We start from the raw sequence: 20324 nt of genomic DNA, 5'->3' as shown, positions 1-20324 counted from the left end.
AAATTAAATTGTTATGTATTGGGTGAAATTCTACGCGGTGTGGCTTTAAATAATCCCTCTTCAAATATAGGTGCATTGTGGGATGTGCCTCAGCTCAGTGGCGTAGGTGTGACTTTAGGGAATCTCTCTCTGGTAAGAGTTAAGAGTTCACTGCGTAGGCGTAATCTGACATTTAAACCATGAGAAACTTGTAACTCTCCCATTGTAATATCACCACATTTGTGTTCAACATTTCACCCAGAGATCATACAAACATATTTTTTTCTTATTTATATAACATGTTTTTGTTTGTTGTTTGTATTTTATTTTTCACTAATATTGCTGATGACAGACCACGGAATGAATGAAATATATTAGATTCCTGTTGAGACATTCTCAAAGCCTTCCAACCCCTTCAAAACTCATAATTTACTGTCATTATTCCTCCGCTAGAGGGCGCTAGCTACTACTACTAGCTTCCACTTCTGCTATCACTGATGGTACAGACATAAACAGAATGGTTGCTGAATCTGACCCCGTTTACAGTATTTGTGTTGTGATTCATATATAGATTTGATGCAAGAATTTAGAGATATATAGGCTGTATTATGTATTACTTTTACAAACCGTCTTTTTTCAATTCATGTGTTGTAAAAAAAAAAAAAAAAACGAAAAAGTTGCTTACTTAGAGGCTCAGGAAACAGCAACAAAAACAATAATTAGTTAATATAATAACAATATGTAGCCTGCCCTGTAGACCATTTTTATTTTATTTTGATACTGGTGGACGTTGGTGATAGAGCTTATTCTTTGGGCTGGTACATGCAGGACAGAGCTGAAGCAGAGACATGCCTAACCCTTTTTTCCTAAATGAACTACTTTATCACGACTGCCATTTCATTCCCACATTAATTACAACTTTTCTCCTCATTGATTTGTCGGGGGCACAGATTGGTGGTTGTCATGGCAACAGCAGCAGGCTTGTGCGCCTGTGCTGCAGTGTGCTTTGGCGTGGCGAATGTGCCCTTAGCGTGGCGGGGAAGCCGATGGTCCTCCATCATCACGCCCCCTCCATCCTGCTGCCCTCTCCCCGCGCCGCAGCTCTTCACGGGGGTGTTTCAGGGGGGCGGGGCCTGTTCCTCTGCAGAGGGATGCTATGCAGCCCCACGCTGGAGCAGCCACTGTGGAAACCCCTGCTCTGAGGCACGTAAGCATGGACACTCACTCTGCTCTCTGTCCCTCCTCCAGCTCACACCCTCTCCCTGTTTCTCTTACAGATTCCCAGTCTCTCCTCTCATTTCACTTTCCCTCAGCCCGGCGCTCCATGCAGCCCCTTCATCCGCAGGTCTGACTCACGCTTCTTCTCTCCTGTTTTCTTGTCATTTGAAGAAGCTGAACGGAACCGCACGCCCTGGTAACAGCATGTCGTCCAGCCTGCCCCTCGGGACGGCCACTGGGGCTGCTAAAAACAAGCCCCTCTCGCCCTTTAAGAAGCGTGGGAGTCTGCAGTACACCACCAGCACAGGTGAGTGAGCGACCCACAGACAAACGCCTTCACACTGTGCTGACCTTTTACCACTTATGCCTGTTAATGTAGCTACTTACCCTGTAATTGTAGTTCATGTAGGATCAGCACCAGCGCTTCTAAGAAAGAAAACAACCTCTTCGCTTTTTTGAAGGAATGAAACCTGTTGATTTACTTCACTCTTCACAAAAAACTGTAATTACTATATCAAATTGATTGAATTTGACACTTGTAACCTTGAGATTTACTCAAGGGATGCACTCCATAAGCAAATCATCCAAGCTTTAATAATTGGGTTATTACAGTGCAGCCCTTGCCACTAAATTACTTGGGGCAAAAATGAGATAAGAGGCTGTTAATTATAATAGCAGTATGCCAGGCTTTATTGAATGGAGTTTTGTCCCACTTCTATCAATATGCTTCAATTCAAATACAGAGAGTATGGTTAAGAGTATGGTAGAGAGTATATCAACGTTCTGGACTGTGCACCAAAACATACGCTACTTATACGTTTCTTGACTCAATGTTGACACTTATTTGGCTTCTGTTGCCATGCAGAGACATCATTTGCAAGCTCTCTATAGATCTTCTCCGTTCCTTGTTCAACCATTACAACATATGGTGGATTATGCCAGATTGCATGTTCGTATTAAGCAGCACCCCCACTCATATTTCACAGTGAATCCGCCTTGTCTGTTTCCTTCGGAGCGCGTTAGATAGGATGACAGTGTAGTTTATTGCGTCTGACAGTGGGTCGTGTGGTCCATAGTAAAGAGTGTGTAGGTTGGTACCTCAGGACCTGATCCCTCGGCTGAATGAGAGGATTAGTCAGCAGCACGGTGATGCATGCTCACTAAACATAAGCTTTCAGCTGAAATACAAAGGGCTGAGGGAAGGAGGATGACCCCGGATGTAACGTCAGTGATTTGAGTGGATCGTATTATTTTTTAGGGGTGCTTTTGTCTTTGAAAAGTCAGAAAGACACTGGCTGAATATGTTGTGAGATCTTTAAAGTAGGGCTGTGCAGTTAAAGGAAATCGCGATTAACACTATGACCAATCCCAACTTCTCAAGTATCGACATGGAGCTTTTTAAAGTTTATATACTTTTTACTTATGTCTGTCTTCATTTTGTTTTTGAACCATATCAGTAAAAGCATTTAAAAGCAAATGTTGAGATCAATCCAAATCCATTTTTGCCATTTTACCACTTTGCACAGCCCTATGTCAAAAGGTGCTGCACTATTATGCATCATTTGAGCTTTAAATACTTTTTAAAAATGCTCTGGGAAACTTCAACATTGGTATTTTAATATTCATAATGCATTCAAGTTAAAGTAACTCAGCCCTAATTTATTTTACAAAACACCTGGATTTATCCTGGCATGAAAGGGATTTTTGAGGGATTCTGAAAAGGTCAGAATGAGTCCACGGTCGGGAATCCAAACACACACAGGCGGTAGGGGTGTGTTTTTAGCTCTTGAAAAGACGACAGGCTGAATATACTTTTTTATGGGAGAACAGCCTCGTAACATTGTTTAAAAAATGTCAAGTAAGTAATCGCTTTGCACTGGTTGCCAAATCAAGTAACTCCACCCAATTCTGCTTCTTGTCCATCCATCATCTTTACATTTTACAATATCTATAAATGTCTTGTACATTCTTCCACTACACCTCCTAGTTTTAGCACCATTCAAGCCATATATTCAGTGTCCTTCTTATGTACCTGTGTATTCCAATCTGAATTTTGGAAGCCAACAATCGCTGCCCCTCTGTTTTCATCCTTCACTGTCTTTCACTCAATCCTACACTATCCCCTCCACCTTTTGCACTTTTACTAGTCAATGCCATTTGTGCTTCGGACATCACACTATCCGCCTGCTCATGCTTCTTTGTTACTGAAGTCTTCCACCTGCTTTCAAATAGTCTGCAGATAGATATGTGTTCATAAAGATTATTAAGCAATTTATTATTTAGCATGAAAGATGTCTTGTTGCACCTCGGTATCCAGAAATTGGTTTTGCAGAAATGTCAATGAAAATGTTGCCCAAAAATAAATACACAAACAAATCAGTGTTTATATTTCGTTATGAGCTCTACGTTTATGTCAAGTCAAATTTTAGATAAACGTTTTGTGATTTATTTCAACTGTCCATTTCTGTTACATAATCCATCCACAGTTTTTGTCCCTCTCAGAGGTTCTTGTTGAGGACACATTTGATGAACTGTTGTGCCGGGGCTGTGATTACCGTCAGAATTGCCACAAATCGATTTCATGTCTCCAGTGTCTACCCCATTATCAGGACACTTCCTAAGATTGTACTAGATTGGTACTTGGAGGCAGAAAGTGGCTATTACCGAAATCACTGCGGAGCTACAGCCTTTGACCGAGACTGCTGCCAGCGTCTTTAATATTGAGAGCAGACACAGGGTACAATGAAGCCCCAAAGGTTTAATATGTCCCGAACGAGATCAAGATAACCTTTGTGTGTTGTGTCTGGGAAGCATCCAGACAGACATTTCACTAAGCAGAGATGACATTTTGGTGACGCAGCCGCTTTTGTGTTTGGAAAAGGGCGTTTGTAGAGGAACTGTTTACAGTCACTGAAAACAAGATGCAGAGAATGTGACACCATTATCCCACGCATTTGGCTAAAAGTAGGTGATGATTCTCACGTATTTTTTACAGATATTGTACAAGTCAAACATTTGCAGATGATGGAAATGGCATTGTTGATTATTGATATTGATATGTTGAGTTTATGGGTGTATATTATGGGAGTTTGCATGTTCTCGCCACGTCAGTATAGTGCCCTTAGACTGAAACATGTACAGCAGGGTCTTCACTGGAGCCTGGACTGTTCACTGAATCTCGAGGGAACTGTCCTGGGTCGGTAAATGCTCATATGGAAGAGCGGTACTTGTTATATGTAGAAGGTCAGTGGTTCCCCAGGGCAGCTGTGGCTATGATAGTGGCTTAACATCAGTAAGTAACTAAGTATGGAGTGAATTAATAATAACTACAGTGTAACGCTTTGAGAAAATTACCAACACAAGCTAGTAATGTGCAATATAAGTGTAAGTAGTTTTTTTCCTACCAGAGCTGGTGTTGTTTATATTTTGTTATGTGAGGCTGCTGCATAAAGGATGTTGATTTGATTAAGTGACTTTTCTGACCATGAAGGACAACTGCACTGGCTTTGTTGTCCCACAGAGGCTGCTGTTGTTTTTATCCTTTGACCCTTTGAGGCTCCTGTGAGTGTGACCCTGAGGTCACCACCGACCAATGAGGACCGCTACTGTTGAGCTGTTTATGTTTGAGGCTTTGGTAAATGGATTTCTCACTAGTCTGTCGTATACCTTTAAAGCTGTTGAATTCAGGCTGCTAGACAGTATCCCGTAGCTTCAACTGGAGCAGAGAGAGCCTCTCCCACAAATTTAGGTTGTCGGCACGAATAATGAAAAATATGTCCCGTTTACAGACAAAATGTAGACCTTCTAAAAGAAATGTTCCTAAAATAAATCTTTAAAACATTAAACACTTGGGCCACATGTTTTTGGTTAAACAGTGAAAGTAACTCATGCCCCTAGAGGCCATAAGCGCCACTGCAGGTGTCGTAGCATGTTGCGTTTTTTTACTCATTTATTGTCCGTGAGAGTAAATACTACGCTGACAGAAAAGACAAACGGAGAGTGGGAATATTGTACATCCAATTACACAATGGAGATCATTTTCACTTAAACTTGGCTGGAAATACTGTTTAAGTGGCGCTAGCCCGCAGTTAGCTTTGCCCGTTAGCCTGTTAGCTGCTTCTTTGTGATTCTATTAGTGTGTATTGGTGGCTCTGACCCGTAGGCAGCGAAATTGCAATTGTGTTTTTCTGGCCAGATTAAAGACCTCCCAATCATCCATTTAACATTTGTATTACCCTCAGAGGGACTGCGGAAAGGATTTATTAATGCAAACAAGTTACTTAGTACTGCTTTAAGTAGTTAATCACATTCTGTCTTGTAAGTGCGATAGTCATAAGATTTGCAATTGAAATCAAGACTCGAGGTGTAGTGAGAGAAGACTGAAGAATCACATGCTGCTTCAGAACATGTTTGTAGATGCTAAAGATATTGTATATAATGCAGCTATAACTGCTGCCTTTTCAATGAGCTAATTACAATAGCAATTTTGATTTGATTACGTTTCATCTTGCAACCAGTTAAAAGACCATGGAACGTGATCATATTTTCAACCTGTTTCTCTTTGAATTATTAATGACAGATTCGATGCGGTTCTTCACCCAGTGCCTCGTGTCGTGATCATCTCTGTGCCCTGCTGGCACTATAAGGCACTATAATTTCAGTGCTCAACATTGATCGCCTAAACGACCGCAGCAGCTCCAGCCTGGTTGATTGGTCTAATAAGCATCTCTTGGTCCTTCTATCTAATCTAATGAGCCTTGTGGCTGTGAGCTGGAGAGACTATTAGACATGCCTGGATGAGTCACCCGTTTCAAAGGTTATTCACACTCTACAAATACAAATTTACTACTGTCAATCTGCCTCTTGCTCTTTTTTCCTTTTTCATGCAATGTCTCCATATTTATCAGGTTTTAGAAGGGTTTTTGTGGCTTGAACTCAGCAGTGGCGGGTGAATCACTTTCCGAGCTGTGAAAAGGCTAGTTCTAAGATTAGGGCACCACCCACTCTCCAGTCTCCCACTCAGAGCTCCATGCTGCGTTTGCACTTGTTGAACCACTTCAAACCATCACGAGCTCTGTAACTGTACTGGCTGCATCATTTGTAAAAGACTCGAGTAAAAAACACTCTCAAACAGTGATATGTTTCATAAATATTTAATGCACTATAACTGCTACTTTGTTCAGTCGCAGTTATAGTGCATTAAATATTTTGACATACTTTTTTCTTTGTAGAGCTTTACTGCTCATTTTGTTGATCGAAACACATTGAAGACGCAGTGAGAGGGATGTAATGGAGATGATGTACAACACTGATTCATTATTTCCATCTTAATACTACTGATTTTAAACTTTTAAAAGGTTATTCCATCCATGTTTTTTTTTTCTTTCCTGATGGGACCAGGATTCATTGGGCTCACATTGTGAAAGTGTGGTTCAGGGAGCGTTAGGGCTGCTCGATTATTGAAAAAATAATAATCACGATTATTTTTGTCATAATTGAAATCACAATTATTCAAACGATTATTTGTTGCCTTTAAAAAAGTCTTTATGTTATTTATATAATTATTCATTTAAAAAAAATGCTGAATATTTTCTGTTTTCTGAACAGTCATAAAAGTACAAATGATTTTAAGTATGCCTCGTTTAAGGAGAGGTCTCTGTTTCACACCTGCCCCCTGCTGGCCAGCCCTCACACCTGCGCAAGTAAACTGAGCAGCGTGGCCTGATGACATCATCACACAGCACTGTTTGTTGTCAGGCAAAAGCATGAGCCATGCATGTGAATAATCCCAGCACCATGAAATAATGCAGCTTTGCAAAAAAATAAAAATAAAAATAAAAACAAAACAAATAATAATAGTAATTCTTTTTTTTTTTTAGATTATGCTAATTTTGTAAATCGAATTTCGATTAATTGCACAGCCCTAGGGAGCGCGAGACATAATTTTCACACATGGATTGGCCACCACAGAGTCCAGATCTCAACAATCATTGGCAATCTTTGGCATGAGCTGCTGAAGGATTTTAATTTTCATATTGAGTGAAGCGCCATGAAAGTAATGTCTTTCACTTTCATCATTCTCCTGTAATGCCCAAGGTCTCAAATCAAACTGTAAGTCTGAGGTGCTGTTGAGTAAATCCTGGCTATCACGCTCATCATATCTGTAGTCGGTTGGTTAAAGGCTGGTGCTGTACATTCACAGAGCCAAGCACACATAGAAACAGGTGCTTTCTGCGTCGCTGGATTTTATACTGCTGTCATTGGTGGTGGCATTGCAGGTTGCGTTTTCACACCTCACTGTCTGTGAACATCAGCTATGGCCTCGAGGGATTCATGGTCTTTTCATTCAGCGTACAACTGCTTTAAAGTGAAGAAAGAAACTAGCCTTTACGTGAATGATCATGGCTGCAAAAAAAAGCCTGTCCTTTTTGAGGAGGAGAGCAAAATTACAGGCATTTATGTGTTATTTAGCGAGAGGCTATTATTTCGACATTTGTTGTCAGTTGTTTTAATTTTCACTTTTTCCGTTTTGTCCACATCAATTTGACTTTGACACAATCAAAAGGAACTACACACTACACACTAAATCGTTCTTTTTCTCCTCACCCTTTCCAAACCATTGTATAATAGCGGACCACGGCAGCACTAAATTATTTGGCGCCTTGCTTTTGCTGCTAGCTGTTGGAGAGTGATTGTTTCCATGGTGATGCAAATTTTAAGTTGAGTTAAAACCAGTATTTTGGATAAATGTCTGCTTTTACCATGTACTAAAGGACAAAACAAATTTTATTCCAATAACAGAAAATTACAAAATCAATAATAGCTCCTTTAACATGACCGAGTGTGACAGAGATATTGAGTATTTTGAGCATTGAAAATCCATGTTTTAAAAGAATTCTGTAAGAAATGGGGACACAGTGTTACTGGGAAGAGAAAAAGAACTCGTGGCCCTTGCTAAACCAATAAATAAATAAAAAACAGTATTAAGTAAATAGATGTATCGATTACAAATAGCATTACTATATGTCAAACTTACTAATTTAATACATTCGTCACAACGTTCTGGATCTTTTCTCTCAGTAGGGAATGTGATGAGTACGTATGGTGGCTCCATATACTGTACATACTGTGAGGTTCCTTTATTGCACTTGTGAATAGGGCTGATTAAGTCCACATGGACAGTCGCACTGCAATGGAGAATGAATGCGAACCTGGCATATCGCCGCAAAACCACTTCAAGCAACATAATAGTCACTAAATAGCCGGTTGTTCTACTATGATAGTCTGGTTTTAATGGGCTTTGTTGACACCGTGGGTAGGTGTGAACTTTGACCGGAACATTACCACGCATGCGTACTACCAATTCTGATTTGGCTTATTAAAATGCACTTGCACTCGTTTTGCCCGATTGCCTGTACTCTTATAGAATGCACTTTTAATTCATTTTTGTACATGTGCATCAAAAGTATTTGTTTTTGTTAGTAGAAATATTAGTTGAGGCTTTGCAATTAATGGGAATTAAACTGAAATCGCAATCTCAACTTTGGTTACAACAATTGACATTTTTAATCATCAGGTCTCAATGTTGTGGCAGTTGCAGCACCTCGTTTGGAGCAGTACAATGAGAGATGGTTAATTAACACGGTGTGAAAAGTGTTCATTAAGCTGTGGTTTATTTCAAATGTTTATACTAACTATGTCCATGGAGCATATTTGTAACAGCTTCATTATTTGTTTTTACTGTGAAGAAATTAAAATAAATTGAAAATTGCTGTCGCTTTATATGAGGAGCCCTATATTAATATTTGTATTAAGGGTGAATTATTATGCAAATCCACTTTATGGTATCAAGGATTTACAAGATGTTTAAACCTTTAGAGTCACCTATTCATTAATAGGATACATTTAGCTTTTTGCTTTGGATTAGCTCTCATGAATATACCGTATTTTGCGGACTATAAGACGTTCCGGAGTATAAGTCGCACCAGCCTTGGCAACTCCCTGGGCATGGAGGCGTAACTGCACCGTTGACAAGCCTCTCCTGGCAGCACGTTGTTCAAGCACCCATTTGCGAACTCGTTCCTCTCGCTGTGGCCATCTAGCCTTTAGCTTTCTTAGTTTTTTTCATCGCAGTAAGAGTAACCTCCGCCTTTCGCCAGTCACTCACAAGTTTCTCGCTCGCGTCACCCTTTCTTTCTGCCACTTGATTACTGTTTTTTAAAGGACTAGGCCACCGTTTTTACATACTGAGATATGTTCTTACCTTAGCTAAGACGAATTACCCTCAGTCACGTAAACACAGCACAGACGGCGTTAGCATTTACCCTCTCCTCCTCTCCTCTATTGCTCCAAACAAGGTGAAGATACAAGCTGTAAGGCGTAGTAATACCAGGAGTACTTCGACATCCGCGCTGTAATATCTTCACTTTACTGTGCTGATGCCGAAGTACTCCTGGTATTATTACGCCTTACAATATAGTATAGCGCCCTCTAGCGTATGTCAGTGTGAAAATAACTATCCTGTGAAATTATATATTTTGATATTTAAGTCGCACCTGAGTATAAGTCGCACCCCCAGCCAAACTATGAAAAAATGTGTGTGACTTATAGTCCGGAAAACGCAGTAATTATCAAGCGACATAGCAGTGTTTTCCAGTATGGCCCTGGTTTGTTATGCAACACACTGTGGATGGCCCTTTGAACAGGCCGCGTCTCTCTCACTCCTCTGTCACACCTTGTCACTGTTACATGTCCCGCTAGATCTCAGTCTTTGTCACACGCACTGATGACCGGAAACAAACGTGTCCAGTTAAATGTGAAGCCCCGTCACTCCCAGATGTGATGAAATAACAAATAACTACTACAACTAATCAGGCTAATTGTTACTAATGATTGACTGGATATCGGACACACCTCATTGTGATAACCTTTAGACGCTCGACTCTATGTTGTGATTCCTATGTTTCTCACTGGACTTTTGGGTGGGACTGGCCCCGGCTCTTGTGGCTCGTACTTAGGACTGTGCTGATTAGTGGACTGTGACATCTGCTGCTGCGTCTCTCATCAGCACCTTGCAGGTAAATAATGTACATTTAATTTTACTCTTTGCACATGACAATATGAGATTTTATTTATTACATTTAGTCAAGCTTTTTTAAACATATATTAAACACTCGGCTCTTATTTTATGTTTTTTGAATAGCAGAGAAAGAAGTGGTTGATTGAAAACGGTTTCCATCTCTCAGGCATCTGGTGCAGACATTCTTTTTGTGAGCTTTTGTTGTTTCCTTGGAAATAGGGATTAACGTTCAAGCAATTAGTGTTGAGCCTTTACTTGCCATTAGGGGGAGTCTTTTTAAGTCTTTTTCAATTGAATGTCAGAGCAGCTTAATTAATTTTCATCAAGTTTGTCTTTATACATAATTCAATTGCAGGTATTTTGTAAAGTTGGTCTGTTTGATGTGCGTTCATGTGTTTGCTTTTATTCTGACAGCTGACAGATTAACTGGGTCATCTATCCCAGGGGTGCTCAAACTTTTCAGGCCACGACCCCAAAAATTACCACGTGAACAACCCGGGACCCTCACTGTAAAAACAAATTAATAATGCAGTTATTAGTATCGAGCAAAAAACATTTAAAATCTTTGTTGTTTGACATTCATTCCCAAATGAATGAGGTTTTCCATTAAGAATAATATTACATTTTCAATGTTTTTCTATCCTTATAAAGAATGAAAAATTGTGTTATTTATTTTATGATCAGTTTGTAATTTTGTGATAATTTCTGTTGCTACAATTATCACCCCTACAGTCCCGCCCACCCTGAAACCTGCTCTTGGACATTTAAAGGGGCTAGATGCAAGTTCGTCATTTTATGCTCACTGCTGCCACCTCAGGTCTTAGGCGTAACTGCAGCTTCTATATTAAGCTCGTGCATGACGGCACTTCGGACCCGAATTAACACCTTTTTGAGTGACAGTGCAGGATTTTAGAGGCAGTTGTGGTGAACAAGATTGAGCTCATTCTATACACTAGGACATGGCTGGAACATTTAGGAGGAGGACAATACATAATTTTAACATTTTTAAACTCTGTATAGTCCCTTTAAGTATAACAGTGACGGTAATTCCAGCTGGAACAATTACTGAATATAACCAGATTTTGTCACTCATTGTAAGTCAAACATTCCGACATGAATGTTTGCTTAAGCGACTTTACTGTGTAGTGCTGTCACAATGCTCTGGTAGATATGACACAAGACAAGGATTTTGTAAAGCTCGTTTTGGGTCACACTATAGTTGCACCATCTCACTAACAATAAAACACAGACATTGGGTAATGCTATATTTTTGTGCTGGTAAAAATTGTAAGCAAGAGTTAGACTTTTATGCTGTGTTTTCGTGGAAAGGGTGTAGATCTCAGTCCAATTTGGCATTAAATTTTGCAGCCCAATTTTATTTTACTTCTATTCCTGCCCTGGTGATAATGGGGACAGTGTTCTGGCCCTTTCATTTCTCTCAAGTGTGAAAAAAGAGGTCTTTTTCTTTTTAATTCTACTGTGGTTCAAATGCAATCAACCCCCAGTGACATTGTCAGACCTCAGCGCTGAGAAGAGACTGTTTTCCACACGCACTCACAAACACAAACATCCCAAACACATGGTCCCCTCAGCAAAACATAGCCGGGACTGTCCCACACGAGCGAAAGGGGTGTATTTAACGCCACAGTAAGCATCTTGCACCGTGCAGCATCCTCTATGTCCGACCCTCCCCCCCCCTTGTCCCCTCCTTCAGTGGTACGACCCAGGAACATGTCTGAGTTATTTAAATGAGCAGGGAGAGCTCCAGAGGCAGAGCCAGTGCAGGGGAGCGACAGCTGGCCTGGACCACGAGGCGGACAGAGGGGAGGGCGCGCTGGGATGAGTTCATGGATCGGCTTGGGACGCACTGTGTATGTATGACACGGGACAGGCGAGAGCTGTAGCTTTGTGATGTTTGAGTGCTGCTTTTGTCCTTTGCTTCTCTCATCCTTCATGTCATGCTTCATTTCTTGAGCCTGTATTCAGAGGGACAGCACTTGCTATCCCGAACCAGTGGCCATTTGGTCCTTCTCCAGCTTCCATCCTTTATCTGCAGCCTGGCACAAGACTATAGGATACAGGCACGGTCCACTGGTCTCGTCCCGTACAGGAGCTGCCTCTTCGTCTCTACACTCCCCTCTCCTCTTCCTCTTCTATCCCACTCTCTGCATGTCCCATGGTGCCTTTGTGTAATTGCCCAGAGCAGTGTAGTCTGTGGAGAGGTTGTGCATTGATTGCCCCTCCAACAAAAAAACATGCATTTTCTTGCATTTTCAAGAGTTTTGTATTGGGAAAACAAACCAGCAGAGTCTAGCAGATCAATATGTTTGTTGCCTACACCTGCAACTGTGGGACCTTTGCTGAGGTGTTGTTTTTAAGACTGCCTGGGTACTTGGCGCTGGTTGTTATTGCTTTAGTCCACGGCGCCCAAGGGGGGAAATGTAGGAAATGGGAAACATAAAGCATGCAGCTGCAGAGTCAAAAGCGTTATAGTTTACAAAGACTTTGATTGGGCTCTTTCGAGGAGGCTGCCGTTTCGTGCAGTGAGTGGCAGTAATGATGAATGATGAAGCACCGAGCGTCATCAGAGACGCACGGCGGGCACTGCTTCCTGCTGCAACATCCGAGCAATGCATCAAAGTCTTCTAGCTGTCAGATTTACTGTAGCTTTGTCTGAAATAACAATATGAAGGTGTTTTAAATGCACTAGGCTGTTTGGTGGTTCCTTATATTTTGCGATTTGACATGGTTTTGGCCAAACAGTACAAGCACTATAGCTGTAATATGCATAAAACTTTGTATTGGCATATATATTGTAGCCTAGGATGAATTTAATATGTATTGGTTAAAGACGTTTCATCAATTTGTAGTAAACTAATGCCATCATGTGCAGACACCACCCACACAGCATATTGCATTGTCTCAAACAAATTGCCAGAAAGTATGATCTAAGATTTGGATTCTTTACTTGAGGCATTGATGTGTTGTCAGATCAACTAAAAGAAAAAAAATAAACATTTAGAAACATGTTGGCATTTGTTTATGTCTACTTAAGCTTAAAGTAGGACAACTAAGAAGTTCATGGGCACGATGATGGGCCTCTGTTTTTAAATCAGCGTTTATTTGTGCCTTGTTTACTGTGCTCTGCTGTTGCTGTGGTACAAGGAGCTTTTGGTGAGAGGCTCGCACAGCAGCCACTGGGAGTCCGAGGGGTTTTTTGTGTGGGCTGTAAAACCAAATGTGCAAAGCAAGCAGGCCGACAGGTGCTACTGATGTGTACAAACAGAGGTGTAGGTGGAGGAGAAACCGCTCGGGAATCCCCCTCCCACTTTGGTTTGTGCCAGTGATAATATATACCTTCATTAGTTAACCCTGGTGGGCATTGTTAATAGGGTTATGAATCTCATCACCAGAATCCATTTGTGCTATTGACTAATTGGTGATTGAGTCCGAGCATAGACAGCCCATGGGTTGTTTCCAGTCTGCAGTGGTAAGCATCTCTCAGAAGAGGGAATATATTGCTTCACAAAACAGTATTAGCATGGTAGTAGGATGGAAATAGCATATTAATAACGATCAAGAGTGATAATGCTTTTTTGCGTGTTTTATTTACCATACACTAACCACGTTTCCTATAAATCTACACTATGCACAATGAAACCTTCCTGTCGCCTCAGGAGGTTCATGCAAATACAGTTCAACCCAGTACATGCAGAATATAAACAGATTATACACTAAAGACCCAGGATGTGACCTTTGAGCTGAGTGACCTCCCTGAGTCCCTGCTAAAGCTGTAACTGTGCACAGGATCTCGTCTCTCAAGTTTCACCTTGAGAAAAGATGCTGCAAGACAAAACTAATTTAGAGATGGGAACGTTTGCTGTAGATTACTGATGATAATGTGAGAAAATGAATGAATTGCAAGTTAATTTAATGGTTTCATAGAGATGAAGTCTGGGTCATGGATAGAGCCAGGTTTAAATGGTGGGTTTTAGTGATTGAATAAACTAGTTATTATTAAAGGGGGGTATTATGCAAAATCGACTTTTTCAAGCATTACATCATGTTATTATGTCATTCCCTCATTAAAAACATGCCTGAAGTGTTGCCTTGGCACATTCACGTATTTTTGAGTAATCTGTAAAAACTCTGATGGCGGCCATTTTAGGGATAGGTTTGCCTGAGTCCTCCTAGGAACGCCCCCACCTCCTGGAGACGCCTCCGAGCTTTCGTCACCAGCCGAGTAACCAACCACTGCTCCTCAGCAGAACCCCCTCCCCACTGATGCCACAGACAGCGTGTGGAGGGGGCGTGCCGGAAAGAGTCAGAGGTTCTTAAAGAGACAGAGGCCTATTTCAAGACATTCACTACAGCCATTTTGAGAGAGCAATTTTATACAAGGCAGTTATTCTAATTTACTGCATTTACAGACCAACCGAAGGTTGCGTCATCATTGTAGTGTGCTATAGACTGGTGCTATGTGATTGAAAAAAGCATAATACCCCCTCTTTAAAGAAACTGAAAAAAATCCCATATAACTCTATATAGAAACAATGATTCAACTAAATAATAAACAGCTTCTTACATAGATTAGGCTGCTTCTTTATTTCCGGTTGAAAATGTGTATGTGGAGTGAGTAAACTGGCCCAAAACTCATACACAAATGGTTTTGCCTGCATTGTCTCCCCTTAAAGTGCATATGACTGTAATATGCATGCAGTGGAAATTGGTTTGGCAAAGCTGAAGCTCGTTTGACCTCTTTTAGCAGCTTAGAGGAAATATAGAGCTCGGATTCAGTTCCTCCCCTGCACGTGTGGCCTTTCAGATCAATAAAAAATTATGGCGTGTACATATTCGATTGTTAATTTCCAGTGACTTGCTCCTGAGCAGTGTTGGATGAGGCGTTATGTAACCATAGATGCAAGTGATCCAAATATAGACGCCATTAGGGGATTAGCCCAGGGTCCGCTTGGCTTGGCTCTTGTGTGTCCCGGCCTGGATGGGTGTCTTTGCCGCTGGTCGCATCCTGCCCTCCGCTCTGTCGTCTGCTGTTATCTGAGCAAACTGAGATAACAGGGACACTGTGTCACGCACAGATGAGGCTCATCATAAAGTGCTGTGTGTCTGTGAGTTGACATTGGTGAACTGGATAGGACGTGTTACAGTGTTTTCACAAAGTGGATGCTGACCTATATTAGAAGGATGCCTCCAAATCTCCTTGTTGTATTATGAAAGCATTATTGCAGTCGACGTAGTTTAGCTGCATGAACAGGAGGCCAGATTGACCAAGATGCTGGCCCTCAATCTGGAGATATGGATCCCTGATAGGAATTCAATTTGTGTGGCTTTTCTGTGATTTGTTTTGGGTTTTATAGTGAGATATTTTTATTAACACTGAAAGAGGGAGCCACTAAATTCAAATGTTAGCTCTGGTCCAAACTCATTCTTCTTTTTCTCACACATTTGCCACCATCCCAATTCTTCACAGGCACAGGTTTATAGGAACATTTCACAACTTGCAGTGTCACTTTGCAGGGTCACTGTCACAGAAATGCTTGAAAACGAGCCTCAAAGTTCATGAAATTGATACAAATGTTTTGTAATTAGATGTTTTCCCACAAATGTCTCAGTTTACAATAAACTTAAGGAGGACAAATATTTTTCCATTCCTTTACTAGAAAAAATTCACGTATTGTGCCTTTTAATATTATACTAGTTTCTTATAATATTAGGTCAGATGCTTTACATCAGGGCTGGCAACGTCAGGCCCGCGGGCCAAATCCAGCCCTCCAGCACAGAACCTCTGGCCCTCTGGAAGTTTTGAATAATTTTGAAGATGACACAAATCTGAGATCAAATGCCTGTTAGAGTACTCTACAAATGTGTGAAATACAGTCAATTCTTTCAATTAGGTCATAGGGCCGTGTACGGTCCATTTGTTTTCAATACCGATACCTGAACGATACTTTTTCAGATACATATACTCAAATATTTGTCATCTAGAACCAGAAACAGAACAATAATGTGTGGAAGATCTGCAGATTTACAATTAATCTCCATTGTCAAGAAATGTGGAATAAAATGGGGGAATAATTTTGGGGTAAAATTGGGTAAAAATAGGGAATAAATTGGGGTAAAACTGGGACAAAATAAAATGATAATAATAAAAAAAATGTTTTATTTTTTTCTAGACTGGTATTGTTTAACTGTACCCAGCCTCTATCATGCACCTACAACACTGGCATTTGAAGAAAATGGTGCTTTACTTAGGGAAGATTGGGAGGTCCTCAGTCTTTTTACAGTGACCAAAATTGTCCCTCGTTGAGCAAACTTGTTGTTTTCATCTTGTTGCAACTATTGGTCAACCTCCAAGTTTTCAAATAGCTGCCCTTTGCACTTGGAATTATTTTAAGCCCTAATAACAGATGGTTCAACGTAACCCACCGCTTTTGCCATTACTGCATATCTCAGTGCAGATAACTTCCCTTGTGCTCAGTGTTATTTAGACACTTTTTACTCATTTGACTGCTTCTCATACAGCAGCTTTGATAACATATTTCAATAATGTCATAAAATCCACTCCACTCATCCACTGTTTGTTTTCATTGATTTATAAAGTGTCTGTCCCATTGCTGCCTGCGGAGGGCACACCTGGCGAAATTGAGATTCTAACCAGCCTATGTCTCACTTTTTCCACTTGAATGAAACAAAGCAAGTTTATTTTTATTCGCACTGGTCACGTCGCATCTGGCAACACCAACACCACATCTGCCAAACATTCCGAACATTGTGCCCCCCCATTTAACCAGCCTCTGAGAACCAGAACCTTGTAGTTAAAGTGCCTTCACTCCCACCTTTTCACACAAAGTCCCCCCATCCCTCCCCCTCATGAAGTACATTTTTGCTCGTTCACTCTCATTATAATTTGCCAGAAGAGCTTGTTCACCTAATTGCCTGGTCATTTCAAATCAGTGCTTGTCGTCTGGATCCTTGGCCAATTAGTTTATCCCTGTTGCTCCAATACAGTATGTGAGCTCTGGTAAGAAGAAAAAAATAGTGTGGGTGGGTTCATTGAAAAGGTCACAGTAGAGTGGTTTTAGATGTGATTTTTGGATTCAAAATTGCTTTCTTGTGTTAGAGAGAAAGTTGGTGTTGAGGGGGACGTGTTGATTGGACAGTGTTGAGCGGGAGGTGAGGAACACACGCCGAGTTTTGGTAACTGATCACACGACCACCTCTTAATATAGATAAGATACAACTTTATACATCAGAAGTTTCATATTCACCCAATTCGCCTCTGTTTTACCGGTCTGTTTTTCTGTCCCTCCAGCCTTGCAGCCACTTTAGTCTCCTGCTGTTTGGGTGGGGGTGACACGGGTGGAGTGAAATGTGAAAATGTCCTGAACCCTGTGAATGCCATTCAGCTCTGCTCGTGAAACATTGCTTTTTCAGTATTTTATCCACATGTCACTTTATTTTGTAAAGTGATACCACAGCTGTGAATTTTCTCTCATTGCAACAGCCAATTCTGTATTTGCAAGCGAAATAAACAAGTCCGTGGCTGCCCCATCATCATCATCATATCTCATATTAAAAGTAGTGTTTTCATGTCACCTCTGTAGATGATGGTAATTTTTGTGGGGTGGTTTAACCTCTTAACCCCCACCTGAACCAAGCACATTTTGGCATTACTCCAACCTAAAAGCAAGAAGAAAACGAAGATGAAAAGGCGACAAAAACATGTTTAAAAGTGACAAAAAAGCAACATAAGAGCAACAAAAAAGTCACAAAACCTCAACCAAAAGTGGCAACAATGGAAAAAGATCAGTTTAAGTCAGTTTTGTAGGTCTTAGCTTTCAAATGAGGCGTTACACTGGCCTAAAGGCTGTAAATTCTAGTCAAGAAGCTTTTAGATTTTGTAAAGATGAACTGGAGAAAATGCGCTCGGTTAAGGCGGGTGGTGAGAGGCTGAAGAGACACTATAACTGCACTGACCTTGTGTTGCCTTATACTGTATATCATGAGGACGTTCCTCTTTTGAAAGAGAAAAACCTTCAAAATTCAGTCACTGAGCTTTAATTACTGGAGGCAGAGCTATTTTGCTATAGGATCTAATAAACCTAAGTGGGCTCATTCTAATTTCGATTTGGTCTTGAGAACCAAGACAAAAAAAGTCCACATAATATATTGTAAACATAACCGCATTTTCTTTTTTTGTATTTATGAATAAATCAACATTAAAATTGCTATGTCGTGCCATGTTTTCTCTCATAATTTGGGGCACAAATAGGGCATGTTTATGAAATGTTTCCTTCCAATCTTATACCAATCTTATTTAACCTACTGGAGGGTATGAATCCTAGCTTGGGCAAATTTGAACCTGTGTCATGCCCCCTTTCTTTCTCATTTCCTTTCCAGCTGCCCTCTTCCTATAGACACAATCAAAAAGTAGAAGAAGCAATTCATTTCACCTTATAATGTAGTGTTTTGCCTGCTGTGACCTCTGTCTCCGTCTAAAAATACCCAGACACAGAGTGAGCTGTCATTCTAGCACTTCACTGCATGAAATATTTAGCGAGACAGTAAATATTTTAGCAACAGGTGCATTGTTACAGAAAGACCAATTAACAACAGCGTGGTCGGGAGTGCCAAACCTTGCCACGGTGCGGAGAAGCTGGCAGCTGCCCCTCTCAAAGACCCTCCGCTTGTTTGTCCCCCTTGGCTTTCCATGACGACTGCGTCCCTATAAACTCCGGGTGCAGTTGAACAATAGTGGGGTATTAGCCGGTGATGTGCTGATGGCTCTCCACCTGAATGCTCCATTGTGTCTTGAGGCACCAACAGCCGCTGAGCTCAGAGCAGACTCAGGAACAAAGACCTAACAGGCTGAGCTTCGTTTGAACATCGCAGAAACATGCACTAGTTTGGCTCTGAATTGTAGCGGAGCGTTTGACAACAGGTTTTTGAACTCGAGCAAATCCAAATGACACAGATTAAAGCATTTTCTTCATCTTTGCCGTCTCTCAGCAGTCGACCCGCGCGGTAAGCGGCACCTGCTCACCTCGCAGCACTCCTTACCCGGGATCCCAGTGGCTCTAAAGCAGTCCATTGACCTGCGCACATCCATGGACGGGAAGTACAAGGAGATTGCAGAGGTATTACACAAATAATACTTTGAAATAAAATGATTTGAATATAAAATTAATGACTTAGTCGAAATCGCAATTTTAGTGGTTGCATTTAGTAAATTGCGAGGAATGCTGTTTGTAATATGATGTGTAAAAGCATCTAAATTATTTTTCTACATTGGGATTTGTCATTTGTGCAATAGGTTAGCAGGTCATATTTTAGTGTTCTCTCAAATGTTAACGCTCCTGGACGTATTTAAAATGTGAATTTTGATTTTTAATACATTATCATCTCAAAATCATCACAATTACAAGTTTTCCCTGAATACTTAGATTGGATGTAACCTAATAGTGATGCACAAACATACTGAAAATGCAACACCAGCTTTTGCTTTTCAACCACTTACATAACAGTGATGCATAATGTATACGGATGTATATTCATGACTTCACACAGAAACATCTCAGACGCTTAACATACAAGCATTGGGCTGCAATCAGATAGAAATCTCAATTTCAATGGTCACAATTAGCAAAAACACTTATTTAGTGTCCTCTGTATATAACAATAAAGATTTATCATGTATTAAACCTGTTGACTATTAAATAAACCTATATTTTGAAAAAATAATCACAATTCAAGACATAATATTTACGCAAAATTTGCGGGAGTTTTTTTCCAAAATGTTGCAGCCACATCACATAGTAATTGAGTTCAGTCTTAAATACAATTGTATTGATGTTTATTCATCAGTGCAGGTATTAATTTTCAGTGGCTTCTTCTGCACCAATCACCTAACACCACCCACACCAGATACACATGAATAGGACCTCTGCCATTGCACTTGATTCAAATCACTGGCAGTGGTTGTTTCGTTGAATTTGCTTGTATTGGTTGAGCGTGAACATTTCTGGGTGTC

General features: G+C 40.7%; 1 protein-coding gene across 5 annotated transcripts in view; it reads left to right on the top strand.

The window, feature by feature from the left end:
- Positions 1–1017: 1017 nt before the first annotated feature.
- The window catches only part of ampd2b (adenosine monophosphate deaminase 2b), a 31860-nt gene continuing 12553 nt past the window's right edge, over positions 1018–20324 (top strand). The window contains exons 1-3 of one of the 5 annotated variants that reach the window (XM_079558907.1): positions 1018–1182; positions 1369–1504; positions 19307–19431. In XM_079558907.1, coding sequence (XP_079415033.1) covers positions 1402–1504; positions 19307–19431 — 228 coding nt within the window. In that variant the 5' untranslated portion in view covers positions 1018–1182; positions 1369–1401. Of the gene's footprint in view, positions 1187–1368; positions 1505–11996; positions 12148–19303; positions 19432–20324 lie in introns of those variants that run through there. The other 4 variants (XM_079558906.1, XM_079558908.1, XM_079558909.1 and 1 more) reach the window with 4 other exon arrangements.

The sequence above is a fragment of the Gobius niger genome, assembly GCF_951799975.1.
Source record: "Gobius niger genome assembly, chromosome: 6".
Classification (NCBI taxonomy): Eukaryota; Metazoa; Chordata; class Actinopteri; order Gobiiformes; family Gobiidae; genus Gobius; species Gobius niger.
This window is presented reverse-complemented; position numbering and strand designations above follow the sequence as displayed.